The following is a 14,365-nucleotide window of genomic DNA, read 5'->3' as shown; positions in this document are numbered from 1 at the left end:
TAATGCCTCTGTGTCCTTTCTTTCCTTCAGACACTTGTTTCAGGTTGTTTCTTCATTCTGTTTTAAACAGAATACTTAGAGTTTCTTTGTTTCAGAGAAAACATTTCTGACTGGTCCTGGAAAACAACTCCCAGAAGATGACTTGGTAGTACTTGGGATATCTCCCATAAAAACACTCATTAGTGAATACCAGAGCACTTTCTTTTTCCTGTTCCTACTCCTCAGGAGGTTCATGAATGGTTAGGGTCTCACTGAGATAAATGAGGATGTTCAGAGATTTTAAAATGTAATTGTTGAAAGCAGCTGCATAACCACCATCAAACGTGTAAAGCATCATTTAAATCATCTCCATTTGGCTCTTAGCATTTTATGGATTTTGCATTTGTTCTTTGGGGGGGGGGGGGCAGGGATTTATGCATTCAGTATTTGGCGAGCCATTATGATTATTCAAGTTGATTATTTCATGTTGAAATATTTATCACGGACTTACCCAGATCTCATGCACAAAACCTAGATACTGACTGACTGAAACTATTTGAGATATGCTGTACAGTCTATTTTATGCCATCTCTGTTACTATTTAAGAGATATGATACATCTCACAAGTTAATTTTCTAAATGATGAAACACAGAGTAATGAAAGGGATTTCTCACGCTACTTACAAGTCCCTATATGTATAAAAAACTCCAACATGTGTCATGCTGATGCTTCTGCTGTCCATCACATGAAGGCCTTTTAATGGTCCACAGCCCTCCTTGTCATATCAGGGTTACAGTTCATGCCCTTTGAGTAAATAGGCTTAAGAAATGGGTGAACTAAAGGTATACCATACTTAAGAGCATATCTTACAAAAACAAAAAACAAAAAACAAACAACCAAAACCCAAAAAACCAACCAAAACCAACAGATAACTTTCCTTCACCCAAGAGAAGAGTGGCAAAAGAAATACTTCTATTAGTTATTCTGCTGGTTCACAACACCACCAAATATTTAGTTACGAAAAGGAATAGGCAAGTCTGAATATTCTCCCTCTTTAGTTAAAGCCACTGACAATAAAAGTATCATACGAAAGTTACCAGTAGGAACCATTCTCCTCTTCACTGAGCACAACTACATAAGCTAAATGATTCTAAAAACCTAATCAGTACATTGTTTTTTATTAGTAAGAATATGAATTATATCTTATTTCCTTTGGACTTCACAACATACTTGTCCCCACCCTACTTACCTTATGTGTACTTCCTAACACTACAGAAAGTAAATGCAAGTCAGTTTTCAAAACTAAATCTTACTGATGCACATTAGAAGTGCTGATGTCACTTCCATAACATGCCAAAAGTAAAGATTTTAAAGCTGAAAAAGTAATGTTAAATAATCTCATTTCAAAACATGAACTTTCTCAGATGTTAATCACTTGGAGAGAAATGTCTTTATCAGAAGCAGAAATGAACAACATCACCCCAAATCCTATCATCATACCCAAAGTTACTAATCTGAATTATCTGGATTCTAGCATTTATTTACTGCTGTCTGTATTCACGCCATTGATGTATTTCTAAGCATATATGTTATAGCAATATACTTACGGCAGCGGTGTTCTTCACTGCATTTCCTACAATCACCACAACTCTTCCTTTAAAGCTCTGGAGCGTGGCAGTTGCTGGGCACTGGACGAGATCCCCTTCTGCAGTAAATGCTGATGCAAATGGGACATTGATGCTGCCAGAAATGTGGCCACGGTTAAAGCTTAGGAAGATCAGTTAAGGACATCTAAAAGGCAGAGGTATCTGTGGTACACGCACAGCTGTAGGATGAACCTGCTCTTCATCCTGGCTGTCGTGATACAACAGTGTTGGTCTTTTGTGCTAGTATATTTTGACAAACCTCATTTACTGTTCACTTATATGGAGAAAACTTCTGAGACTACATAGAAAAAAAGGACAGAATGAAGAGTTGTTTGTTTCTTAAAGGACATAGCACAGCACTACAGAAACTGATCTGGTAAATGAAACACTTGGTGCTAAGGACCCAATATCCACAGTATACATATTTTTGTGGATTTTACTTCAGATCAGCTCTAGTCTGATAACAGGAGCCAAACACCAATAAACAGCTGGAACATCTCTTCCAGAGGAGTTTTATGCAAAAGCAATGAAGTACTTACAATTAGAACTAAAACTAAATAGGGATTATTGGAAAATTTCCTTAAACCTCCTACCAACCCCTGCAAGCCCCCTACAACTTTGATGCAAACTGAAATGTACATGCATTCAGATTCCCAGACTATAAGCATTATGTATATTATCTGAAGTCCCGCTAACAGCAAGTATGTATTGGGTATTGAAAAACAAACGATAAATGAGTGCGAGCAACTCTGAGATATAGTTAGTTGTGCTTGACTTTCAAAGGATGATCATTCAATGAGATTTTTATGAACAAATATTGAATGTGAAAGTTGCTTCAATAAAAATTAAGTTGGACCACTATTACCTAGCTTTTTATGAATTTGAAAATGCACCATGACCTTGACAAACCTCTGAATTACTTTCATAGACACATGCCTGGAATACTCCCCTTCCTCAACAATAAACGAGAACAGCCTTGAAGAGATGGGAAGCAGCAAATTTCTGCAAAAATCTACACAACATCGAATACCCAGATTAGTCACTCTTTATTACTGTACTGTACTTGCAGAGAACTAGTTTAATTTATAATTAAATCCCAGAATCCTTTTTAATAAAGGAGCTGCCTTAAATGGAGACAAGATTTAATTGATTTAGGTTAATATTAGCATTCTTTTCTCGTGATTTATTTAACAGTTTCAGCTTTATGATCATCACTGTTAGTGTGGGAAAAACATGGCTATACAAAAACATTTGAAAGAACAAAAGATGATCATGTACCATTCATTAATGTTGTCTGTTTCTATTTTGAAGGGAAAAATTATGATGCTCCTCCTTCACTAATCTGTGCCAACCCCCTTTCCCCAACCCCATTTATAACCACATCACTCTCATTGCTACTAACCAGGGTAAAAGTTCTGAAACAGTCATCATGTAGACAGAAAATTGCTTTGGACAGATTTAGTTGCATGCACTTATGCCACTGAGTATGCTTAACGGCTCAGAGAAACTTGACCTAATCTTTTAGAAAAGAAATAATTTGATATCAGCATTAGACACCAAACTAGATAGATCCAAAATGTATTTGCTGTCATTCACATTCTCCCTAACCTTATGTGACCACCTTAAGCATTCCAGTACTAAGACAATTAATAAAATGGCCAAGATTTTGTGCTACAGACTGTGAGACCGTAAGTATGCAGCTATAACTTTCATAACAGGAATGGAAAGCTGCCAGTATTTCTGCTAACATGCTTAATGAAATGAGCCTTAGACGAACTGCTGGCCAAGAGAGACACTGCTTTGAGTGTATTACCTTTTCATTAGAAAGTCTTTGGTTACAAAGCTGTCTATTGGGAAAAAGGGCTAGTAGGTCTTGGCCTTGCAACATAAGCTTCATTACAAAACAATGCCTTAGCTTTCAAGTGCATCCTAGTATGAAATATGAAGCATGTTTGATACTTGTTGAAAGTCCTCTCATGCTTTTTTTCAAATCACACTGAAAACAAAGTTTAGCGCAACAGGCATAGACAATGAGTAAGACTAATAACAAAACATAAGAAATGATCATGTTTTTGAAACACCTGACAGTGGTCTGTCACATTTTAAAACACATGCCACAGTAACATACGGACTGCCGGATCCTATTGTACAGTTTGTTGAAATTTTGTGACAAACACAGAGACTATTTCCTTACTGCAAGAATGAACAGGACTTGGAACACTGTATTCCTATGGTTTCCCATGTATATTCAGAACTGCTGAGAGTTTAATAGCTTTCTAGGTACCACATGTTTTCTTCTACAACTGACATACAAACCAACTCACTCAAGGGGTAATTTTTCTACCTACTAGGCTGCCTTTTTAATAATGACATTCCCTACCTCCTAATACCAGACAGGTATTAGGATTTAAGTCCACCCATTATTTAAAGGGCAGGACATTTTAGTCTACCATAAACTCCAACCAGACTGAAACAGCAGCAGTGATTACAGTGCACTGTTCAAGCTATGGAGATTTTCTCTCCCCAGCATGCCTCCTCATTCAAGAAATATAAATGGAAAGTCTGATTAAAATTTTGTAATATGAAAGACAGGTTCATAAAACCACTTACTTCATAGCTGTCAAATTATTTTCAAATAATTGAAATTCTGAATCCACTCTGCTAGAGTAGAATAGGATTTATACAACAGTAGAGTAGAACCTATTATCAAGCTATTAGGAAAGCTATAGAAACATTTAAGCAAACACCTTGCCTTTGATCCTGATTATAATATAAATAAATCCATTACTGTACACAGATAATAGCCTTTCAGTGCAACAGTTGGAGTCTAGGCATTTTATATTACTTGTTCTCCTTCTGCATTCTCCTTGATGATTTCTAGGAATTAGCTTAAATAATTAATAACAGAATGATGCACATAGATAAAGAAACACTATTTAACTCGGTAGTATCAAAGCTTTCTATGCAGTAGCAAGAACTTTTTATAGTTTTTAATTCCAGGGACTTCTCTTTTAAACTGGAGTCTAAAAAGTATTATCTCTTGATGAAGAAATTATCTCTCTGAAAATAGCTTGCATTTTTACAGTTTCTGAATAAAGGACCACATTTTCAACAATCTAGATCCAGGAGTAGAGAAGCCACTGAAGTGCAGAAAATAAAGAGTCAAACTACTCAGACACATGAATCTCTACTTAATTGGAATCCTTAACTGATGCATGAAATTAATACATGCAAGCAAAAGAAAAATTACTTTTTGTGTTCCTTTGACCATTCTGTTTTATCTACACAGCAGATCACATTACAGGTTCAAGTTTGGCATACAATAAAATTATATTTCCTTGAAAAATAACAGTTTTAATTTAGAATAGTCCAATTATACTATTCTGTTTACAATGTAAATAATAAATTTATCTTTACATAGTAAAAATATTTATTTTTTACTTCACCAGACTGTCATAAATGTTGCTATATTTAATAGAGAAAAATGTTAGTGGCAGTGTTTTTCTGCATATACAATTACCTTTAAATGAAAAATGAGGTTGAAACATTATTTATTTAAATTTTTACTACATATTTTAACCCAAATATTGGCATTGATCCACCATTCACTTCACTGTCTAGAATCTACACTTTTCTAATGCACATGCAGTACGTTAGTAGCGTTTGTTAGACACTGGAAGATCTTGTCTAATGGTAAAGCTGTTGGGAGCCTGTTGAATCTCTGTCATGGGAGACTCAGAACAAGCCAGACACATGTAGAAGGAATGAACCTCCTTTCTCAAAGTAAAGTTGGACTAAAACTCATGATTCTATTTTTTCTGTTTTTCTATTTTCTATTTTTTCTATTGAGTATTGTTTGCCCATTAAGAATTATAGCTTGTGACGCAGCAAGCTAAGAGTACATCTACTGCAAAAACAACTATCTACATCATCTTTGCTATTATGGAAGAAGCAATACTTAAAAAAATGATACAAACCAATAACAAGTATATTCCCAAATACTCAGTATAATGTTAAGAGTTACTTCTAATAAAATCTTGTCATTATTCCCACTTTTAGATGGATGTTGACAATGATGTGTCTTGCTGGCAAAGCACATCTGTAAGGACTCCCCCTTCCAAAACCCCAATAAACCTGGCCCTGTAACTACATTATTCAGAAAAACAATAAAAAAAATACTCCACATGCAAAGAACTATGTATCTAAAAAAGAACAAATGAGTAAGGCGTAGACAGGGTAGTAACCCTGATAAAAATACATCCTCTAGTTAGCTTATAATCAGAAGGGTTTTAAAGGTAACTAGAGGATGTAAGTTAGGGCAGCCATATGGCTGCATTACCTGATGGCAGCAAGAAGGCACTCAATAGGAATTGGTTTTCCACTGAGGGATTGGCAAAGCACATGAGCTCTCAACTCTTCTCTATCTCCCTTCCACTTAATTGGAAAGCCTCACACCCTTCCAAAATATTTGTCATATTAAATGGGGAAGGTCTGCTGACAACACCTGTCATAAAAAAAAAGTAGCATTAAGGCACTTACGCTACTGGTACAAAGTGGTTTCACTAGATCCACAGCTTAAAATGGGAAGGCAAAAATACTTTTGTCCTCTTCTCTGCAAACCATGGCTCTCCATGACATAAAAATCTGCCTTCAGTCCTTCCACTGCACCTCTATCACATCCGTTTCTATTATTTACCATTCTGCAGACTATGAGGAAATAATTGATACAAGCATGATTTGGCAAGGCTGGCACTTTAGATTTGAAGGATACTCTTCACTGTTACGAATGTCCACCACCAGCAGCTTTGGCTTGCTAGACTTTGTTTTCTTTACAGGTGTTTTGGAATGACTAGGTCCTGTCAACTCACACAAATCAATCAGATCTTCTGCTGAAATTCGTGGTGACACCTCTGCCTTCAGGTCATCCAACTTGATAGAATCCCTAGACTTTAAAAGAAGAAAATTAATATTAGAGGTGATAGAATTAGAGACATTGTGTTCTTTGAAACTTCTACTTATTTGACAACCTCAGAGTGTAACAACCCAAATAGACAGAAACAAATCTTTTCCTTATAACTCTGAACTTGTCTGAGTTAAACTATCCATACAGAAAAGCTCCAGAGCAGTGCCAAATACCTGCCTGCCAGTTATAGCCCTATATTCTGTTGAAGTTGTTAAAAAAGAAAATTGTTTGACAATCTGTACAAACTATTTTAGTTTGTGATTTGTTAACGAATTATTCACTGTGGCTGAGGGGGTCACAAAACTCACTGAATGTTTTTCAGCATCAGAAATTAAGTAAATTGGCTAGAAAGCACTCTGAAAGGAGAAGCTGAAAGACCTTATGCTTGGAGCAGGAAAGCAGGGTAGCAGCTGGAGACTTGGCACAGAAACTGCAGGGATGCCTCTGTAAGATACAGAGCTAACTAAACACCAGGTATTATCCCATCCCAAAGACTAGGCACAAATCAGGACACCAGAAATGTAAGAAACAGTCCTGTATTATAATCCAGAAAATTTGTTCCTTAGTTTTGGGGGATGGGGAAATCGGAGGGACAGGACAGATGATGACATAACACGCCTCACCACACATCTGGTAGTACTCAAGCAACTAGTTTGATAATACTTAAATATTTTTTTCATAAGAGAGCCTTCATTGGGAATTATCTCAGAAATATTCCTAACTACTAGCATTTCTTCACTTTACATTCTTAAAAGCTCATGCATATCTAAATCAAAAAAGAAACAAAAAAAATTTAACCCTCCTTATTTTTGTAAATAACAGAACGCAGAAATCCTGTATTTTCATTACCAACACATACAAATCTCTGAACTGCAGCAGAAAAAATAAAATATGGTCACTGCAAGACAGTTGTGAAATGTATGAAGCCATGTCTCCACCTTCCTTCAGAGGCTGCTTTAAACTGCTGAAACTTAAGTGCCATTACAACTACACTTTCGCCCAAAAGATTTACCTTGACTCAATCAAAATAAAGCATAAGGAAAACCTTCTGCTTGTTCAAGAGGGTTAAACTTGGATTATTTGCAAGCAACAGGCAAAAAGTTCTGCAGCAGCACTAGGCTTTTTTGTCCTTGGGAGCACCGGGTTTGCAAAACCTATTTGCAGATCTAAAAGTTAAAGGACTGCTACAGTCACTTTTCATATTATTACATATGCAAACATAAGACTTCTTTCTTTAATCTCTCAGCTACCCTGGTGGAACTTCCAGAATTATATCTGCACTAAAAGGTCCTCATATCACTTCAATTAAATGTTGAATGTGCTTATTTTTTAAAACTTTCATATACTATGTAATTAAAAATACATTAGCACGCACCATGGTGTTAAGGAATTAATAAATTACATTTATTTATAGTCTTCTGCAGCAAGAATTTTTTTCTTCTATTGGTGCCATTGTCTCAATTTGAAAAATCACAGGTAGATTGTAAAGCAGCTTGTTTTCATTATGCTTTAATCCAGCAGATATAGAGTTAACAGGTAGATTATGTATGGAAAAAAAACCCCAAAACATTATGGAACTCAACTTACTCCAAGAGTTATGCACATCAAAGATACAGTTATGGCGCTTAGTCATCTTACAACAGAACTGGTTTGTCTTGTGCAACCATTGTGCTCCCTTTGAGCAGGAGGTCAAATAGAGGCGAAAGTTGTTCATAACTAAGTCCACAGCTGTCTCTAGCAAGTTATTCTGGCTTGTCAGGAGACAGGAACAAACAGGATAACTAGGATTTGTTAGAGGGAACATCTGAAAGATCTTCCAACTGATCTGATGTCGTCTTCTTGAGGAAGACCTAAATTCATGAAATAGCCAACCATTTCATTGTGAAGATTTGCATGTGTGCTCTGCAGTTGTTTAGAACATGAGCACAGGCATACAGAGATGGACTACAAAAAGTGAAAAAATAAAAGAACAAATATCATGTATTATCTTTGAGAATGATTCTATACAGTGCAGTCAAAATACAGGTCTTTCTAAGAGTATCACAGTAGCAAATTTCCTGCTTTGAAAAAAATTCCATTTCTGTCACCTTGTTTTAGATTGCAGTGACCACACTGATTTGAGATACTATATGCTTATAGCCCATGAAAAAAAATCAAGAGAACAGGAGAAACACACTGAAGGAAATGGACACCTTACTAATTAGTATTAGCCCAAATGACTGGTAGCTCTAGCTTTTGTTTCAGTTTCTAAACATACTAGGCTTCTCATTTAATCTGAGGACTGTTTCAAATTTAGAGAGTGTGCTAGAGAGAACAGAGAGGCATACACATATTTTCTTGAGTTATGTCCCAGAAAAAAAGACCTCTTAGACAGCCCCTCTGCAGTTAAAAATACCTCTGCTGTAAAGCAGGTTATCAAAAAGCACTCATTACAAACAAAATCCGTAATTGTACTTCAGGGAATATATTAGCCCACCAAACTGCCTTTTCCATTGTATAGGATAGTATTCAAAACAAAAGAACTTAAAAATTGCTAGTGTCAGCACATAATCTCCTCCCAAGTTCAGAATAATAGATGTCACAATGCTTTATAATCAGAAAAATGCTTGATTTTCTGGATAACACATTATTTCTTTCAACAGAACAGCCAATACTCAAGGGAGATCTGTTTCCATAAAAATAAGTATGACAGAGGACACAGCCGACTCTCAGCTGCTGTCTAAAGCCACCTCCCAGTTGAGTAGCTCGATTTCCCCAAGAGGAGTCCAAGGAAATGAATTGCATCAAAGGAGAGGAGGAACAATAATATCAAACTCTTCTCTCAAACTTCAGACTTGCCAAATGAATTCAGCAGTCCATGTCTAGGGGATTCACAGCAGACACAAGTTTGCAATACCCAAGAAAGGTAATAACGTAGAGAGGGTAGCAATTACATAAATACACGTTTGGCTGAGACAGCTTAATTTGCCTGATGAGTAAAACTGGCAGACATCACTACACCCTACTGAGGCAACAGCTTCTCCCTCTGGAGAACATTTGTGGAGCATTACCAAGGAGAAAAGGGAAGCAAGTCCACTGCAAAAAGAGTTCAATCCTTGAAGCAGGGTCAGATGATTATAGGTAACAATAAACACTCAGGGAGTAAAGTCAAGCATTATAAATGTGGACTATGCCAGTGAAGCTGGCTGAGATGACCTGAATTAAGTCTTCTTGAGAAACATTTACCTTATGATGGTCTCTAATTACACAAACACTTCCTACCTTTATTTATACAACTCTTGTCTAATTCAGCAGATAGGATGGATGCCTCAGGAAAGAATAAAAGTTTAAGAGGCAAGCATAAAGTCTACAGCAGAAAACAAACCAGTCAAAATTCACCTATATTGATATAAAAACATTTTCTCCTTATCTAAAAGTATAAAGCCACAAGAAGTACTCCACATGTAGACACTATCTGTCCTGTGAATAGGTTTTAATAACCAGGAAAAACATTTTCTTTCCTTTAACTGCGTTGAAAATAAGGAGAAACACATTCAACTGTGAATTTTACAGCCATCTTTGCTTTGACCTAGTATGTCCAGATCTGCCTAAATGGTATATTTAGTGATACAATATCTCTATGCAGGCTTTGAACAAAGCTGCAGCCTAAAGCTCCTCGACAGTCTTGCTGGAAATAGAATTGCTGAATCAGTTATTTCTTTTTACAGCTGTTTTATCAGACTAATTTATTTCCTTCAAATTGCAAAATGAAATATGTGCATGCACTTATAATATCATCTTTCCTAATTACATTTAAAAATTTGACTTTATCTGCTGTATCTGGTAACAACTATATTTCATGTCAGACATTTTCTCACAGGAATTTTCTAATGAACTGTCAGTCAGCGCAAGCTAAACATGGCTAACACGAAGCTGTCAATCCTTCTACCCAGTCCTCACACCTCCTCTTCATACCACCATCCTGCTATAGATACCTATAGTTTCACACTGGACTTGAGTTCAGACAGTTCTTGAGGCTGTCATGGCCCCTGAGCACCAAATCTTGCAGACTCTTCTGAACCTTTAACACCTTTCCTACTTCTCTCCACAACAGTGTTCCAGCTGTTGTCTACCACCTCAGTGACTACTCTCTTTGCCTCAGCCTGGCCAACTAAGAGGACATGCATAAGATGCAGGTTGACATTTTAGATTGGAGGCTTAACATTTGTCCTGACTGCTGCCTTCAATTCCCTGTTTAGGCTTTATTATGTCATCGCAGGCATTGGTTTCCAGCTGTAATGAACCAGAAGGAAGAGTAGGTGAAGGAAGGGAGAGGGCCCACTTTAAACCAAATCCTTTGAGTAATGTTAGCTGCTCTTGGAAAAAGTTTATGCCACTAATAGTCTCCCAGTAATTATTTACAAATACCCAACAAACTGTGAAGAGGCAGTAGTATCCAACTGGGATTTTGATTCCAGCTAAATTAAATTGCAGGTAGTCATGTCTCAGGACAGCTGCTCACAATATCTTGTTGAACTGATCATCTGCAATTTTTTGTTTGTTTTAAACAATGAAGGGAGCATAAGGATTATCCTACAAACCAAAATTTCCATGCTAGTAATACTTATTATTCTATGGGGGTACAAACAGGACAATTAAAAAAAACAGCCGATAACCCATGGGAAAAGCTTAAGTCCATATAGCATATCACATATGTAAGACGCTTGTTTCTTCCCTCCAATTATTCTTCTACTGTGATCTGTTCACTCTTTTCCAAGGCAGACATGGTACATAATTTCTAAAACAACCCCTTTACTCTTTTTTAAGAAAAAGGCAAAAGCTCTACTTTAAGCACAGTGCCAGCGGGTAGTTGAAAGTCCAGTTACACACTTGTGTAGTGCTCCAACAGTTCAGTCAATATACTCATAGTTTTAGAGGTAGTGTAAGAAATTGTATACCAACTACGGCACTGAAATTGAGAACTGTGTTCATATACAGACATGAACTGCCTGTCATTACTTAGAAAAGGTAAGAATTTATGAGAAAGATGCACGCGTATTTTCACACACACAAGTCGTACACATGCTAAGATACCGAGCTTACTAAAGTTGCTTCGCCTGTTTTCCTGCAAAGAGACGAGACTTATTTTAGCATATCCTTACTTCAAGCATGAATCTTGCTTTAGACTAGTCAGTTATAAGAAGTTGTTCATCAGGGAAGCCTGCTGATTAAGCAGGCTGGTAATAGGAAAAAGAGTGCTTAAGCTGAAGTCTGAGGTCTACTTCCCTCCCAGAAGTTTCTCTGGCAACACCCTAAATTCTTTACTTTCAAACTACTTATTCTTCTTGCCCCATTAATTTTCAAATAGGCCTGGGAATTGCTAAGCCATATGCATTTACTGCTCTTAATAAGAAGAAATAGGCATTAAGAATTTTTTTTCTTTTAAATATTAAGAATTAAAGCTGCTTAATCATTCTCAAATTAGAAGTCAAGCTTCAGAAAGATTAAAGCACTCCAGAACATGAGGCTGGCACAATCATAGCTCCTATCTATTTTTCCATTAGCCTGTAATCTCTTACGGGCATTTCATCCTGGCTATTAAATGAAGATATATAGATTTTTTTTTTTAGAAAATAAGCAAGTATCTTTAGTTCTGCTGAACCTGAACTTAACAGTCCCATCTGATAAACACAGGAGCTATAAAGCAACTTTTTATCCACAGAAAGGATGGCTTTATCTGAGTAGAAGCAGGGTTTCCCCCCTTTTGTCTTTGAAGCTGGGAAAACTTATTGCAGCAAATTTAATACAGAAGGAACTTCAGCCTGAAATTCAATATAATTAAAATCTGGGGTTCAAATAAAATAATCTATTCAAAGTATCAAAGTCCTTCATAAAGAAACACGCTTCATGGAAGATGTTGTTCCATATTTTTGGAACCTCATGTTTTATTTCTGAAATAAATGTATGCATGTATATCTAGGAATAAAACAACAAAAACATTTTAAAACCAGGTTAGAAGATAATGGTTTTAAAAGATTTCTGAAGAATTGATCAAACAGAGAAAGAGACAAAAGTAGATTCACACAGCAACCAGAAACAGATGCAACTCCGAATCAAGGGTCACACTAGTTTGTAGCAAAGACATTGCTGTTTGTGCTTGTTTTTAAATAACCATAATGGAAGAAAGTTAATGTATTTTTTTTTTTACAGTGATTTCCACCTAAATATAATAATGTAATGGTGCCATCATATAAACTTTGGGATAAATACATCTTTATAGAGTAGCACTATCTTATACCAATTAAAATATAGCAGGCAGATGAAAACAACTCGTAGAAAAGAAGAGGGAGAATAAGCAAGAAGAACAGGACACTTCAGGATAGATTTGTAGGCAAAGCCACTGCTATCGTGTTTTTATCAAAGAAGCAGTTTTCATGACAAGCAGAGTCAGTTTTGAGGAAGTAACTGAAAACAAGACCAAATAAGAACACTGGATTTTAGCTGCATCATCTAAAAGGATTTTATGACTGAAACCAATCATTACCAGTGTGTTTGCACTTAGTATTTCCCATGCAAATGGTTTTGTTTACATCCTTCATAACTAAGTAGATGAAGGCAGTATTTAATACCCAAGGAGCATTGTCCTTTGCAAGTTTATTTTTCGTGGGGTGTTTTTGTTTGTTTTTAAACAAATAGAACAACACCCATAGCTCCCTTGAACTCTGATGGCCTGATAAGCGAAAAGTACTTAACTCCTGCACCAACTGAGAAAGAATGATGCTTAAATCCACTGTTACTGACAAAGAGAGGCCTATACAGGCAGGGAAGTATTCTAATGATCACAAATAAATAAAAAGGAATACAAAATATTTTGACATGCTCCCTAATCCCCCTGTCCTCTCCTCCCCCACCGTTTATGACCATTATTAGCAAAGGATCATACAAAAAGGCTTCAATGGTTTTGATGTTCAATCAGTACTACTTATAAAGGAGGAACAGCCAAACTTCCAGATTTTAGGAACTGTTTTCTAAAATTTTTCAAAGACTTGAGAGCCACTGTTCTCTACACAACCTCTCTAGCAAACTCATTCTTACATTTCAAATTCAATCCTCCCTTGCCATCATATTCTGCTTCTCATATTTCCAAGTGAAGACATTGGTGCCTACCTTCTCTATACTCCCTATCTCCCTCTACTTGGAATCATAGAATCGTTTAGGTCAGAAAAGACCTTTAGGATCATTGAGTCCAACTGTCAACTCAACACCACCATGCCCACTAAACCATGTCCTACATTAAAAGTGTGCTCCATTTCATTTTGCAAGTACATTTTGCAAGCTGTACTCTTCCACCCCCTCCACCACCCCGACTCCTCCACAGAGCTCCCTGCTCCAGAACTCACACCTTAAGGACTGTGCAAAAAACAACTTTTAGCCAATTGCCATTCATAAACATCCTCTAAATGTCTTAGTACACCATTGTAGGCAGTCTACAAAAATGTAAGTGAGCTCTGCTTGCTGAAGTAGCTCATTATTAAGGAAACCTATCTCTCTTTCTCCCTGGAATAACATAATTGAGTGAATAAGCTGAGTCAGCAGAGCAGAAAGACAAGTTACTCCCTGCATGCAGCTAGGCAAATATGCTGCAAAGTTTCATTAGTTATTGCCTCTGATATGATAAAACAGGTAACACTTCTCACCACTGCAGGGACCCATTTTAAAATACAAAGCTGAGCAATAATCCAGTCATGCCTGAAAACACCCACAAGATGCTTTAACATGAAATAAAACTTGAAGTAA

At 36.6% G+C, this 14,365-nt stretch overlaps 1 protein-coding gene across 4 annotated transcripts in view; it reads right to left on the bottom strand.

The window, feature by feature from the left end:
• The window catches only part of TBCK (TBC1 domain containing kinase), a 115,377-nt gene that overhangs the window by 11,150 nt on the left and 89,862 nt on the right, over positions 1–14,365 (bottom strand). For all 4 annotated transcript variants that reach the window (XM_069783196.1, XM_069783189.1, XM_069783212.1 and 1 more), the window contains 2 exons: positions 6,398–6,573; positions 1,588–1,747 (listed from right to left, as the gene is read on the bottom strand). In XM_069783196.1, coding sequence (XP_069639297.1) covers positions 1,588–1,747; positions 6,398–6,573 — 336 coding nt within the window. The remainder of the gene's footprint in view (positions 1–1,587; positions 1,748–6,397; positions 6,574–14,365) is intronic.

The sequence above is a fragment of the Haliaeetus albicilla genome, chromosome 1, assembly GCF_947461875.1.
Source record: "Haliaeetus albicilla chromosome 1, bHalAlb1.1, whole genome shotgun sequence".
Taxonomy (NCBI): domain Eukaryota; kingdom Metazoa; phylum Chordata; class Aves; order Accipitriformes; family Accipitridae; genus Haliaeetus; species Haliaeetus albicilla.
The sequence above is the reverse complement of the archived record's forward strand: the minus strand, read 5'-3'. Positions and strand labels throughout refer to the sequence as shown.